The following is a 16,101-nucleotide window of genomic DNA, read 5'->3' on the forward strand; positions in this document are numbered from 1 at the left end:
CCACCCACAGACAGTGTGGTGAAGAACCTCAGGAGGCTGAAGAATTTTGGTTTGTCACCCAAAACCCTCACAAACTTTTACACATGCACAATCGAGAGCATCCTGTCGGGCTGTATCACAGCCTTGTATGGCAACTGCACTGCCCTCAACTGCGAAGCTCTCCAGAGGGTGGTGTGGTCTGTACAACGCATCACCAGGGGCAAACTACCTGCCCTGCATGACACCTACAGCACTCGATGTCACAGGAAGACCAAAAAGATCATCAAGGACAATAACCACACGAGCCACTGCCTGTTCACACCACTATCATCCAGAAGGCGAGATCAGTACACGTGCATCAAAGATGGGACAGAGAGATTGAAAAACAGCTTCTATCTGAAGGCCATCAGACTGCTAAACCACAATCACTAACTCAGAGAGGCTGCTGCCTACATTGAGACCCAATCACTGGCCACTTTAATAAATGGATCGCTAGTCACTTTAAACAATGCCACTTTAAATAATGCCATTTTAATAATGTTTACATATCTTACATTACTCATATCACATGTATTACTGTATTTTATGTGTTATTGACTGTACGTTTGTTTATCTCATGTCTAACTCTGTGTTGTTGTTTTTATCGCACTGCTTGGCTTTATCTTGGCCAGGTCACAGTTGTAAATGAGAACTTGTTCTCAACTGGCCTACCTGGTTTAATAAAGGTGAAATGTGTATATATATATATATATATATATATATATATATATATATATATATATATATATATATATATTAAAAGCAAGGGATGTCTGCTAAATAATCAAGTTCATGGTGCAGTCATATAGCCTCGGCACCCACATGACGCTGAGTGACTCATTCATTCATAACTTTGGATCAAAATAAATAAGTACCAACATTTTTCTGGTAGTCTTTAATAAAGAAATGTTTTGGTTATCCTGACCTGGACACCATGTATTATAATAGCCCATTATGGGCTATTAGCAGGACAATAGACTCTTGCCAACACCTCTCTGTATTTTGATACTTTGTGCAAGGCAATTGATCAGCATTAAACACTTTGTGGATGGGGCCTCCCGAGTGGCGCTGTGGTCTAAGACACTGAATCGCAGTGCAAACTGTGTTGCTACAGATGCTGGTTCGATACCCGTGCCGGCTGTGTCCGGGAGACCCATGAGGCGAAGGTGGGCTTTTGGTTTCTCTTCCTTTAAAAACAGAAATAAATATTTCTAAATAACAAACTGCCTTTATTTACAAATTAATAAGAATGTTTCACCCCATGTTCAAGATCGGCCTTTTTCCTCACTCACTTTAGGTTATTTGAAAACGGAATCCTCTCCAAAATACCGTTATTTTTTAAACAAGCCATAGAAGGTTGGTTGCAATTTCAGTTTAATCAGAAAAGACAGAACAAATAATACAACAAATATTGTGGTTAAACTCAAATATACTAATTGATAAAAAAACTTTATTGGCTGTACTACATTTTCCATTCCTCCTGAAAGCCCTAATCTGCTCACTTAAATGAATAGAGATCCTGGTCATGGTGCTACAGTATGTTGTTACAGCATAATCAAAGTGAGGACAACCGGCGATCTGCTGTATACTTATGGCCTATTGTAAACTGAAAGTCACACCTTTCCAGTACTCCTCTCCCCGCCACAAACTCCACCGGAAAAAACGCATGGTTGCCAAGAAAGCAGTTAGTTTTGCTAGATTGTGTGCTGAAGTCACTTTTAATTCTTAATTGATCTACCATTTCTATCATGGGCCACTGTAATCGATGGGGGCTTAGGGTGGTACCATTCTGCTCATCTGAGGAAGGTGCACATGGATCAGATTCAGCCTTTGAAGACCGAGATCGAGTCATTGAAGGAAGAACAGCAGAAAGAGAATCATTATATGAGGGCAGAGATACGGGCAACAGCTGATGCATTGGTCCAGAGCCAGGCGGCATTGGCGGAGAGCCAGGCGGCATTGGCGGAGAGCCAGGCGGAGAATGACGCGTTAAAGAGGGCGAGGAACAAGATGGAGTCACAATCCATGCCAGACACAGCTGTGAGCTCTGGAACTCCACCACCGACAGGCAGAGTCAACATACGTGGCGGGTTTGTCAGGTTGTCGGTTCAGCCTGACATTTTCATTCCACTTCTTACAACAGAACTTGACCAACTGCTCACCAGGCACAGCAAGGGCCATCCGGACCGTTAGGCTGTTTTGCTATTCCAAGGATGTGCAACCGAAGAGAGATACCACGAGTGGACACAGAATACCAACTCAGATGGATCCCGAGGCAAATGTGGCTTATCAGTGAACCTCCCTATATCAAGGCACAAGGCGAGACCAAGATGCAGACACATGAGGCAGATGGTTGGAGTCTTACAATGTTTAATAATCCAAAGGGGTAGGCAAGAGATTGGTCGAGGACAGGCAAAACGGTCAAAACCAGATCAGAGTCTAGGAGGTACAGAGTGGCAGACAGGCTCGTGGTCAAGGCAGGCAGAATGGTCAGGCAGGCGGGTACAGAGTCCAGAAACAGGCAAGGGTCAAAACCGGGAGGACTAGAAAAAGGAGAATAGCAAAAGGAGTACGGGAAAAACACGCTGGTTGACTTGACTAAACATACAAGACGAACTGGCACAGAGAGACAGGAAACACAGGGATAAATGCACTGGGGAAAATAAGCGACACCTGGAGGGGGTGGAGACAATCACAGAAACAGGTGAAACAGATCAGGGCGTGACACCCTAGTGTTCATCATTAATACTGTGTCTCAGAAGTTTCTGTCCATGACTGATGCAACCCGAAAAAGCATTAAAGACAGAGTTAACCTCCCTGGGCAAGGTGGGACGTTTGCGTCCCACCTAGTCAACAGCCAGTGGAATCGCGTGGCGCGAAATACAAATACCTCAAAAATGCTATAACTTCAATTTCTCGAACATATGACTATTTTACACCATTTTAAAGACTCTCGTTAATCTAACCACCTTGTCCGATTTCAAAAATGCTTTACAGCGAAAGCAAAACATTAGATTATGTCAGGAGAGTACCCTGCCAAAAATAATCACACAGCCATTTTCAAAGCAAGCATATATGTCACAAAAACCAAAACCACAGCTAAATGCAGCACTAACCTTTGATGATCTTCATCAGATGACACTCCTACGACATTAATTATACAATACATGCATGTTTTGTTCAATCAAGTTCATATTTATATCAGAAACCAGCTTTTTACATTAGCATGTGATGTTCAAAACTAGCATACCCACCTCAAATGTACGGTGAATTTACTAAATTACTCACGATTAACGTTCACAAAATACATAACAATTCTTTTAAGAATTATAGATACAGAACTCCTTTATGCAATCGTGGTGTCAGATTTTAAAATAGCTTTTCGGCGAAAGCACATTTTGCAATATTCTGAGTACATAGCCCGGCCATCACGGCTAGCTAATTTGACACCCACCAAGTTTGGCCCTCACCAAACTCAGATTTACTATAAGAAAAATTGGATTACCTTTGCTGTTCTTCGTCAGAATGCACTCCCAGGACTTCTACTTCAACAACAAATGTAGTTTTGGTTCCAAATAATCCATAGTTATATTCAAATACCTCCGTTTTGTTCGTGCGTTCAGGTCAGTATCCGAAGGGTGACGCGCGAGCGCATTTCGTGACAATTTTTTTTTCTAAATATTCCATTACCGTACTTCGAAGCATGTCAAACGCTGTTTAAAATCTATTTTTATGCTATTTTTCTCATAAAATAGCGATAATATTCCAACCGGGTGACATTGTATTCATTCAAAGGCTGAAAGAAAAAAATGGAGAATTCACATGAACACGCATCTCCAGTGTCACTGTTCTCAGCCTGACCACTCACAAAATCTCCTGCTGTTTTTCGCCCAGAGACAGGAGAGACGTCATTCCACTTTCTGGCGCCTTCTGAGAGCCAATGGAAGCCTTAGAAAGTGTCACGTTTCGATAGAGATGCCACAGAAGGAGAACAAATTGTCAGACAGGGCACTTCCTTTATGGAATCTTCTCAGGTTTTGGCCTGCCATATGAGTTCTGTTATACTCACAGACACCATTCAAACAGTTTTAGAAACTTTAGAGTGTTTTCTATCCAAATCTACTAATTATATGCATATTCTCGTTTCTCGTTTCTGGGCAAGAGTAGTAACCAGTTTAAATCGGGTACGTGTTTTATCCGGCCGTGCAAATACTGCCCCCTAGCCCCAACAGGTTAAGGAGTACTTGTGGTCACCGAGAAAGTCTGGACATGACCCATTCTCCCCTATGTAAGGAATTAGGCACTTTACCATGTTTACTACAGTATGTACTGTAGGCTATGTTTACTTATCAGACTGCACAGTAGCCTAATAAACAAATGCAGGTGTATTTCTGCATCAGCATCTTCATGCTTTCGTTAATAAAATAATGACAAAAATACTCTTTCAAAATGCAGATGTTTATTTTGTTATGGATCCATGACGATTTACTATGGGAATAAATATCACTGAATGACAGAAATATTGGAACAAAGTAGGCTAATGAAGGTAAACAAATTGTTGGTTACTGGAAAATACTCTTTCAAAATTAATGGAAGAGACAGCATTCAGAGGTCAAGACTGCGCTACTCTGAGATGAGCATGGGGACTGGTCTTGATAAATCAACAAGATTTTTATTTTTCACTGAATCTCCGTTTGGGTATTGGTTAGACCACAATTAGGGTGTGGAAATGTTATGCGCTTAGTACTGTAGCCTACTCCCGACCGTCATGTTGTACAGCGCCATATTTTCCTAACGGAAACCCTGAGGGTTTCATTTTTCTTGGAATAGAAACAGTATAATATTAATCAAATGAATTAAGCTACACTTCTTAAAATCAATCCAATATACTATGTTCTTACAAAAAAAAGTTTAAATTCTCTAGTGCCCTCTGGTGGTCAAACTAGCACTAATGGTAACAATGGCTGACAATTAAATAACATGCCATAGAATTCTGGGTAGCCCGCAATTTGTGCTGCAGTTTGGCACAACTTTTACATTTACATTTACATCATTTAGCAGACGCTCTTATCCAGAGTGACTTACAAATTGGTGCATTCACCTTATGATATCCAGTGGAAGAACCACTTTACAATAGTACATTTATATATTTTGGGGGGGGAGGGTGGGGGGGGGGGGTAGAAGGATTACTTAATCCTATCCCAGGTATCCCTTAAAGAGGTGGGGTTTCAGGTGTCTCCAGAAGGTGGTGATTGACTCCGCTGTCCTGGAGTCGTGAGGGAGCTTGTTCCACCATTGGGGTGCCAGAGCAGCGAACAGTTTTGACTGGGCTGAGCGGGAACTGTGCTTCCGCAGAGGTATGGAGGCGAGCAGGCCAGAGGTGGATGAACGCAGTGCCCTTCTTTGGGTGTAGGGACTGATCAGAGCCTGAAGGTACGGAGGTGCCGTTCCCCTCACAGCTCCGTAGGCAACCACCATGGTCTTGTAGCAGATGCGAGCTTCAACTGGAAGCCAGTGGAGTGTGTGGAGGAGTGGGGTGACGTGACAGACATGCAGAGATGCGATTCACCACCTGGTTATCAGAAGGAGGAAAGGAGAAGATTAATTGTGTGTCATCTGCGTAGCAATGATAGGAGAGACCATGTGAGGATATGACAGAGCCAAGTGACTTGGTGTATAGCGAGAATAGGAGAGGGCCTAGAACTGAGGCCTGGGGGACACCAGGTGTGAGAGCACGTGGTGCGGAGATGGATTCTCGCCATGCCACCTAGTAGGAGCGACCTGTCAGGTAGGACGCATGCCAAGAATGAGCCGCGCCGGAGATGCCCAACTCGGAGAGGGTGGAGAGGAGGATCTGATGGTTCACAGTATCAAAGACAGCAGATAGGTCTAGAAGGATGAGAGCAGAGGAGAGAGAGTTAGCTTTAGCAGTGCGGAGAGCCTCCGTGACACAGAGAAGAGCAGTCTCAGTTGAATGACCAGTCTTGAAACCTGACTGATTTGGATCAAGAAGGTAATTCTGAGAGAGATAGCAAGAGAGCTGGCCAAGGACAACACGCTCAAGAGTTTTGGAGAGGAAAGAAAGAAGGGATACTGGTCTGTAGTTGTTGACATCGGAGGGATCGAGTGTAGGTTTTTTGAGAAGGGGTGCAACTCTCGCTCTCTTGAAGACGGAAGGGACGTAGCCAGCGGTCAAGGATGAGTTGATGAGCGAGGTGAGGTTAGGGAGAAGGTCTCCGGAAATGGTCTGGAGAAGAGAGGAGGGGATAGGGTCAAGCGGGCAGGTTGTTGGGCGGCCGGCCGTCACAAGTCGCAAGATTTCATCTGGAGAGAGAGGGGAGAAAGAAGTCAAAGCATAGGGTAGGGCAATGTGAGCAGGACCAGCGGTGTCGTTTGACTTAACAAACGAGGATCGGATGTCGTCAACCTTCTTTTCAAAATGGTTGACAAAGTCGTCCGCAGAGAGGGAGGAGGGGGAGGGGGAGGAGGTTTCAGGAGGGAGGAGAAAGTGGCAAAGAGCTTCCTAGGTTTAGAGGCAGATGCTTGGAATTTAGAGTGGTAGAAAGTGGCTTTAGCAGCAGAAACAGAGGAAGAAAATGTGGAGAGGAGGGAGTGAAAAGATGCCAGGTCCGCAGGGAGGCTGGTTTTCCTCCATTTCCGCTCGGCTGCCCGGAGCCCTGTTCTGTGAGCTCGCAATGAGTCGTCAAGCCACGGAGCAGGAGGGGAGGACCGAGCCGGCCGGGAGGATAGGGGACATAGAGAGTCAAAGGATGCAGAAAGGGAGGAGAGGAGGGTTGAGGAGGCAGAATCAGGAGATTGGTTGGAGAAGGATTGAGCAGAGGGAAGAGATGATAGGATGGAAGAGGAGAGAGTAGCAGGAGAGAGCGAAGGTTGCAACGGCGCAATACCATCTGAGTAGGGGCAGAGTGAGTAGTGTTGGAGGAGCGCGAGAGGGAAAAGGATACAAGGTAGTGGTCGGAGACTTGGAGGGGAGTTGCAGTGAGATTGGTAGAAGAACAGCATCTAGTAAAGATGAGGTCAAGCGTATTGCCTGCCTTGTAAGTAGGGGGGGACGGTGAGAGGGTCAGGCCAAAAAGGGAGAGGAGTGTAAATAAGGAGGCAGAGAGAAATGAGTCAAAGGTAGATGTAGGGAGGTTAAAGTCACCCAGAATTGTGAGGGGTGAGCCATCCTCAGGAAAGGAACTTATCAAGGCGTCAAGCTCATTGATGAACTCTCCAAGGGAACCTGGAGGGCGATAAATGATAAGGATGTTACGCTTGAATGGGCTAGTGATTGTGACAGCATGGAATTCAAAGGAGGAGATAGACAGATGGGTCAGGGGAGAAAGAGAGAATGTCCACTTGGGAGAGATGAGGATTCCAGTCCCGCCACCCCGCTGACCAGATGCTCTCGGGGTATGCGAGAACACGTGGTCAGACGAGGAGAGAGCAGTAGGAGTAGCAGTGTTTTCTGTGGTAATCCATGTTTCCGTCAGCGCCAAGAAGTCGAGGGACTGGAGGGTAGCATAGGCATATACAGGAAGAACCACTGTATATGGTCCTTGCAATTTAGGAGTGAGCTTGGCTGAGAAGAATTGTTCAGCTTTTGAGTATGGATGAGAGCGAAGCCACACCCGATCACTAACCTGGAACGGCATGTCTTTTCTCTTCTTATCATAATTTCTCTTCTGCTTGAGATGTGCCTTGATCATGTTCTTTGAGACAAGAGCTCTCAAGTCATGCAGATGGCCTACCTAGTCATAGTATGCAGAGTCTGGAGTAACCTGCTGGGGCTGTAGCACCATATCCAAAGGTTCTCAGAGGCGACGACTCAGGTTCAGCTATGCATGGGTGACTCCAGTGGACTCTTGTACAGCAGAATTCAGGGCAAATCGAAACCCGTGAAGGTGCTTGTCCCAGTGTTTGTGCTGGGTACCAACATAGGAAGCAACCATTGTCTTCAAAGTTCGATTAACCCTGTGGGTGATAGGCCGTGGTCAACATCTGTCTCAGGTTCCATCTTTGGCAGGTCTCAAAGAGATCAGAGACAAATTGGGAACCTCGGTCCAGCGAGTCAGGATCTCTTTCGGGAGGATGTTAGAGACGGTCCTCGCTGTAGCCTGATGAAGGGCAAAAAGCTCCACCCACTTGGAATATTAATCAACAAAAACAAGCATGTACACATTCTGATTGGAGCTTCTAGGAAATGGACCCATCACATCCATGCTCAGATGTGGCCAATATAGTAATGCTTGCAACCGCTTGTAGGTTTGGAACCTGCCCAAATTACTAGCTAACGGGTCTTCATGGAAATGTTGCAGCAGTGGAAGGCGTAGAGGTTCAGGTATGTACATTTGGTAGAGTGTTCTGTGAGGTTGCTGTACAACTCGGTAGACTTTGTCTTCAATGATGGTCAGCATTGTGGTACGATTGACCATCTTTTCTCCATCTTCCAGGATAGTCTGGTACAAAGCCTGTACTTCTGGATCATCCTGTTGGGCCTTCCATATGGCCTCATGAGAAATGGGAAAGTCAGTTTTGGGTGAGTCTTGACTGCTAGACAGGACAGTAGCACATTCACAGTGGTTCGTCCTTAAAAAGTTGAAGTGTACTGCGGTGCAGCTTGCATGGTGCTGCAGAGTTTTATGGCATGTTATTTAAGTGTGAACCACTGGTACCGTTAATGCTAGTTAGTGCTAGTTTGACCACCAGAGGGCATCTTTGAGAAGGATTTGATAGCCTTCAATAGTGGCTGTACTAGAGGATTAAAAATAATAATTGTAAGAACACATGCTCTCAATACTCCTCAAGGAAATGTTGGAGGACATTTATTTGAGTGGGAATGTACTAATCTTTGAAGTTGATTGCTTGTTGAACTATACAGCAGTTGGTGGCAGGTAGAGAGACCAGCCAGCAACGGGAGAGTTGTTGGTTCGAATCCCAGGTTGTTGACAGGAAAAATCTGGTGGGAGTGGGTGGAAAATCAGATGATTGCTGGTATTAGTGTCCTGACCTAGTCACCATCTCCTGCCGTTTTGCCTTTGAGCAAGGCACTTAATACCTAAACTGTGGTTAATCCTGTTCTCCAACTTCTCCGTGGATATGTGTGTAGGTGTGCATCTCGGGGGGAGGGGGGGGGGGACTCAGTGAAGAGTCACCAAATCATTAGACATTCCTCTGGCTTGTTGACTAAAGTGATGGTGTGACATTTGACACGCATTTAGTTCACAAATTTCCCAAAAATTCTAAACGGTGCTTCAGCATTTTAGGGAGTGGCACGGGCTTACGCATGGCATGCCATTCTGTTCCCAGTGACTCGCTAAATAATATGATTATTTGTATATTTATACTGACTGTTTATTTATATTTGTGCTGACTGTTTCCTTTTTGTTCTCTGCAAGGGTTCCACAAAGACAAGGATTAGGTCTTGCACTGCACTCTTCTCAAATATTGTTCCAAGTACAAAGGCAATCAATACATCAGCCATGAGGTGAATTGGGTCTTGTTTGTGTTTTTCTGGTACTGAACCCACATTTTTTGGGGCTCCTCTCAAAAAAAACATACATCTCACTGTCTTCTTGGAAATAGAAATCCTTGATAGTTGAAAAAGAATAAAGAGAGAGAAAACAAAACGTGTCCGTTGACAGGACATATTGGAGATGTCGAAACACAAGGACACCTCTCTTTGGTTTGGCAGATACCTTGCCTATCACTTGCTGGTGGGATGAAAAGCTTCACAGGTGGGGCACATTGTTCTTGGTAAATACCTTGTCAGTCTGCCATTACACTTCCTCAAAAAAAAAGTGGAACGGGGATGGGCAACTCCAGTCCTCAGGCGCCTGATTTGTGGTGTCACACTTTTGCCCCAGCTAACACACCTCCAACTAATCAACTAATTTTCATTTGAGAATGCAATTAGTTTAATCAGCTGAGTTTGCTAGAGATGGGCAAAAAGTGTGACACCACTCCAGTCCCTGATGTGGAACATACAGCGCCTCATTTAAATGTAGCCTACAATATCACTATATTTCCATGTCTCATTCAAAGGAAGTTGTAGGAAATGGATGACATTTTCACTACCTGAAGTGGCTTGAGAGGAATTATACATATTGTTAGTGGAAAAGCACCCAATTGAACAATGTTTATTGCTACCTCACTCTGGTGCCAGGTCCAGAGTGACATTGAGGAGGGACATAGAAAGGGCTATTGTCACAGCTTTTGTCAAAATTGAGTTTTCGTAGCAGGTTAAGGCGAACTTATACAGCAAGTTAGGATAATTAATGTAGCAGGTTAGGATAATTAGGTGAAGGTTAGGAAAAGGGTTAGGGTTAGTTAAAATGTAAAAAAAAAATCCACTTTGGACATCAATTTCACAAAAGCTGTATCCCATCTACACATGACCATAGAAAGGGGAGACATTTTAAGGCTTGCTTGCAGAAGTCCCTTCTTGTATAGTAAGTAGCTCACTGCTCAACTCGCTCCCCTTCACACTTTGACAGTTTTTAGGTCAAGGTGCTATTCCTGGTGCTTCTGCTTTTTGAAGAATAAAAAATATTTCAAAGACTATTTTCCGGATCTTTGCAGAATTTCAGTGCTTTGCACTGTCAGGAGTGAGCTTTTGAGTGAAGAGCAGGTGTAAAGTAAAAGCTGAAATGTGTGTTCTGGTAAGAGACTCCTGAATGTGGCTGGCTGTTTCTCTTTGGATCTGCACTAGCAACACTCAATGTCATAGCTTTCAGATCACATCCCTGGTTTGCGACCATGTTTTGCTCTCTCTGTACCACCTTCTAAAACCCCATGTTTATGATCTGTATAAATGGTTTCATCTGAATGTACTCTAACCAACCATAGTAATGTTTTGTGTACTTTGTTCTTTGTTCTTACATTACGTTCACCCCCAACTTGAGTAGGCCTAGTTCTAGCTGAACTTATCCGAGTGTATTGATGGTGAGCAGGCTACGGTGGCCCTTAGGTGCACCCATGGCCCAAACAACAATCTAAGGCCTATTTAATACACTATCTTCCTTTGAGGTGGAATAACTCCTGTGACACGGTCACATTTTGATTGAGGTTATGGTTGAATAGCTCTGGCTATTTGTTCAGTCCACTGTACCAGCAATGAATGCTTTTAAGGGTAAACTGTAATGTTAGGAAAGGCTATCTTTTTCTGAGTGCTCCTCCACTTTTCGGAGGCTGGCTTATAGGTTATAAGAGACACTGATGTAGCTGTCACAACGCCAACTTGATATCAAGATTCAGAGAACTCCGTTGCTCGCACCTGTCATATTTACAGTATTTTATATTTCAATATTTTGTATTTTATCTTTTATCCAAATTCTTGGTAACAAAGTTACAATAATAATGTTCTATTAAAATGGTCAAATAATGTTTGTTTTTGTTAATTGTCCAAAAAAGTCAAATAAAATATTACAAAAATAAAATGGTCAAACAAAGCAAATAGCAAACAAGTGTCATTTTCTGTTTTGCAGTGCCCCCCACAATCATCAACTTGTCGAAGGACATCGTGGTCAACGAAGGCTCCAACGTCACCCTGATGTGCCAAGCCAGTGGCAAACCAGAACCCTCGCTCACCTGGAAACTCCTCTCTCCCTCAGGTAAGACAAAACCTACAAACCTCTCACCTCAATTACTTGTTTATTTACATTCCCGGTCTTTCTCTCTTGCTCTTTCTTTCTCACACTCTCTCGCTCATTCCCCAGCCCCCTCCCCCCCTCTCGCACTCACTCACTCTCTCACACACACACGCACACTCCCCCTCTCTCTCAACTCTCCCCAGTCTGTCACCTTGACATTAGGTAACCCCAATGACACTTGGTGAACTGCATCCTTTTCCTTTATGAGTATCTCATTATCTGTCTACTACCTGTTCCCTAATCACCATTACCCACTAATCATATGTATAGAAATACATTGCAGTCAATTCATTTGGGATAATTAATTGGAGAAATGTAATATTTTGGAGGCAAGTGAGTGAATGATGGAATACATTTTAGAATCATTTGCATATCGTGAGCGTTGTTGCAAAGAGAAACATGTCACGGTTGACATCGAGTAGATTTAAAGCACTGTGCTCAAACATACCGCTATCTTGTCAAGAGGACCGAAAACCACAAAATAGTCTGCCTATCTAAGAGTCTATGCTTCACTTAATCAGGCGAGAGGAAGCTTGCATTTGTAATGAGCTACATTTCACGTAGATGTTATTGCGCAACGGTTTCCTCCCCTCTCTCTCTCTCTCAATCTCTCCTTTTTTTGTCGCTACAAGGATCGCAGAATTTAAATGTTAATACGACAAGGATGTGACTGGCCCCGTCTTTTAGGAGATAAGTGGCAAGTTGCTTTGATAGGGCTCCATTTCCACGCACTCCAGGATTCTTCTCGACTGGGGGGAGCCATAATTGGGCCCAGTGACTGAAAAAGAGAAACTGTCACTTGTTGTGCCCCCTGAAAACATTGAAGACTTATGCACATTTACGCAATTATCGCCTCCTTCGGTGTCTATACTTTATAGAATGGCTAAAGTGCACAAACAAGCAGTTAGTCTTTGAGCTATATCACTTGGCATCAAAAAGGTTGATGTGCATGCAGTCAGCTGGAGGGACAGGTGGGGATGTACATACAGTGCCTTCATCCAAAGTGTAATTAATAACTTCACCATGCTCAAAGGGATATTCAATGTCTGCTTTTTTATTTATACCCATCTACCAATAGGTGCCCTTCTTTGCGAGGCATTAGAAAACCTCCCTGATCTTTATAGTTGAATCTGTGTCTGAAATTCACTGCTCAACTGAGGGACCTTACAGCTAATTGGATGTGTGGGGTACAAAGATGAGGTACTCATATAAAAAAAATCATGTTAACCTCTCTAGGGTCGGCGGGACGAAATCGTCCCACCTACGTAACAGCCAGTGGAATCCTGTGGCGCGTTATTCAAATACCTTAGAAATGCTATTACTTCAATTTCTCAAACATATGAATATTTTACACCATTTTAAAGACAAGACGCTCGTTAATCTAACCACACTGTCCGATTTCAAAAAGGCTTTACAACAAAAGCAAAACATTAGATTATGTCAGCAGAGTACCCAGCCAGAAATAATCAGACACCCATTTTTCAAGCTAGCATATAATGTCACAAAAACCCAGAAGACAGCTAAATGCAGCACTAACCTTTGATGATCTTCATCAGATGACACACCTAGGACATTATGTTATACAATACATGCATGTTTTGTTCAATCAAGTTCATATTTATATCAAAAACCAGCTTTTTACATTAGCATGTGACGTTCAGAACTAGCACCAACTTCCGGTGAATTTACAAAAATTTACTAAATTACTCACGATAAACGTTCACAAAAAGCATAACAATTATTTTAAGAATTATAGATACAGAACTCCTCTATGCACTCGATATGTCCGATTTTAAAATAGCTTTTTGGTGAAAGCACATTTTGCAATATTCTCAGTAGATAGCCCGGCATCACAGGGCTAGCTATTTAGACACCCAGCAAGTTTAGCACTCACCAAAGTCATATTTACTATTAGAAAATGTTATTACCTTTGGTGTTCTTCGTCAGAATGCACTCCCAGGACTTCTACTTCAATAACAAATGTTGGTTTGGTCCCAAATAATCCACTGTTATATCCAAATAGCGGCGTTTTGTTCGTGCGTTCAAGACACTATCCGAATGGTAAAGAAGGGTGACGAACACAGCGCATTTCGTGACAAAAAAATTATAAATATTCCATTACCGTACTTCGAAGCATGTCAACCGCTGTTTAAAATCAATTTTTATGCAATTTTTCTCGGAAAAAAGCGATAATATTCCGACCGGGAATCTCCGTTTCGGCAAAAAGAGGAAAGAAAATCAAAGCATGGGGTCGACTCGTGCACGCGCCTAAGCCCATTGTCCTCTGATCGGCCACTTGCCAAACGCGCAAATGTGTTTCAGCCTGGGGCTGCCTAATGACGATCATTCTGCTTTTTCCCGGGCTCTGAGCGCCTATGGAGAGCCGTAGGAAGTGTCACGTTACAGCAAAGATCCTCAGTTTATAAACAGAGACAAGAAGAACAAGATCTTGTCAGACAGGCCACTTCCTGTAAAGGAATCTTCTCAGGTTTTGACCTGCCATTTGAGTTCTGTTATACTCACAGACACCATTCAAACAGTTTTAGAAAATTTAGGGTGTTTTCTATCCGTATGTAATAAGTATATGCATATTCTAGTTACTGGGTAGGAGTGGTAACCAGATTAAATCGGGTATGTTTTTTATCCAGCCGTGTCAATACTGCCCCCTAGCCCTAACAGGTTAACCACTGATTCCTCGACTGCTCTCTTCTCTGCACCTTGGTCCATCCTCACCACGTCACAGCAAGCTTCTGCCTCATCATGGACCCATGGACTCATGCGCGATGGCTGCTGCCTCTGCTGTGGCGCTCTCGGCCATCTCCGTTCTACATGCCCAGAGTTGACGGGAAATGCTGGGGCTCGCCAGGACAATGGGAGACCCTGCTGAGCTGTGTAGTTACACCCCAGCTACCCGAACACCATCTGACACTGCCCGCAACCATCCATTGGGACAACCATCAGCACCACATTCAAGCCTTTGTGGACTCCAGGGCTCTGACTTCGCCAGAGAATTACAAATCTCCTGCATGAAATGTCCCATCCCTCTACAGATTCAAGCCCTTGATGGACGCCCCATCGACTCCGGCCAGGTGGAATATCAGGCCAAGCCCATTCTACTGCAGGTTGGGATGAACCACTCAGAGACTCTTAGTTTTATTTTGATCACTGCTCCCGAGAACCCCCTAATCCTAGGGTACCCCTGGCTAGTGCTACATAACCCACTATTCTCCTGGTCCGCGGAACACCTACTAGATTGGGGTAAGAACTGCCTGACTAAATGCCTAAGACCCCCACCAAGAGCCTCGCCCTGTTGCCTGTCATGCATTGAAAACCAAGACTTTTCCGCCCTCCCTCCTGAGTACTTCGACCTCTGTGGAGGTCTTCAGTAAGACGCAATCCACCACCCTCCCTTCTCATCGTCCATACGACTGCGCCATAGAACTTCTACCCAGCTCCACCCTTCCCCGGGGCGGTCTGTACTCCCTCTCGAACACCCTGAAGCAGCAGTCATGGACAATTACATCCGGGAGTCGCTGGAGGCAGGTTTCATTCGCTCCTCCACATCCCTAGCTGGTGCAGGCTTCTTCTTCATGGGAAAGAAGGATGGAGGTCTGCGTCCCTGCATCGATTAGACGGCTGAACAGGATTATGATTAAGAATCGTTACCCCCTACCCCTGATGTCCGCCGCCTTGGAGTTGGCCCATGGGGCCCAATTCTTCACCAAACTGGACCACCGCAACGCTTACAATCTGGTGAGAATCAGGGAGGGAAATGAATGGAAGACTGCCTTTAACACCCCGAGTGGCCACTATGAATATTTCTTCATGCCCTTCGGATTATCAAACTCACCGGCAGTCTTCCGAGCATTGGACAATGACACGCTTTGGAATATGTTGAATTGGTTCATCTTTGTTTACCTCAACGACATCCTGATCTTCTCCAAGACCCATCCGGAACACATCCTGCACGTCTGCCAAGTCCTGAGACTCTTCCTGCAGATTCAACTATACATCAAGATAGAGAAGTGTGAGTTCCATGTATTCCAAGTTTCTTTCCTGGGCTACATTATCTCTACCGCCGGCATCCAAGTTGACCCTGTAAAGGTGAGGACGGTCACCGACTGGCCGCGTCCCGCCTCACTCAAACAAGTCCAGCGGTTCCTCGGGTTTGCACATTTTTACAGGCGTTTTATACACAACTTTGGTGCAGCGCCTCTCACGCACCTAACCCGCAAGTCCCAGAATCGTTTTTCCTGGACCCCCAAGGCTGACAGGGCATTCGGGAAGCTCAAGGGACGTTTCACCTCTGAACCCATCCTCGTCCATCCTGATCCTAACCGCCCCTTCGTGGTAGAGGTGGACGCCTCGGACACCGGAGCAGGGGCGGTCCTTTCACAGCAGAACAAGGGGAACAAAAAACTGCACCCAT

General features: G+C 44.5%; 1 protein-coding gene across 6 annotated transcripts in view; it reads left to right on the forward strand.

Annotated features, from left to right (window-relative positions):
• Nucleotides 1–16,101, forward strand: part of LOC106567646 (opioid-binding protein/cell adhesion molecule) — a 606,617-nt gene that overhangs the window by 534,613 nt on the left and 55,903 nt on the right. For all 6 annotated transcript variants that reach the window (XM_014137181.2, XM_045693498.1, XM_014137180.2 and 3 more), the window contains one exon: nucleotides 11,508–11,633. In XM_014137181.2, the coding sequence (XP_013992656.1) occupies nucleotides 11,508–11,633 (126 nt within the window). The remainder of the gene's footprint in view (nucleotides 1–11,507; nucleotides 11,634–16,101) is intronic.

This window comes from Salmo salar, chromosome ssa13, assembly GCF_905237065.1.
Source record: "Salmo salar chromosome ssa13, Ssal_v3.1, whole genome shotgun sequence".
In the NCBI taxonomy this organism is placed as follows: Eukaryota; Metazoa; Chordata; class Actinopteri; order Salmoniformes; family Salmonidae; genus Salmo; species Salmo salar.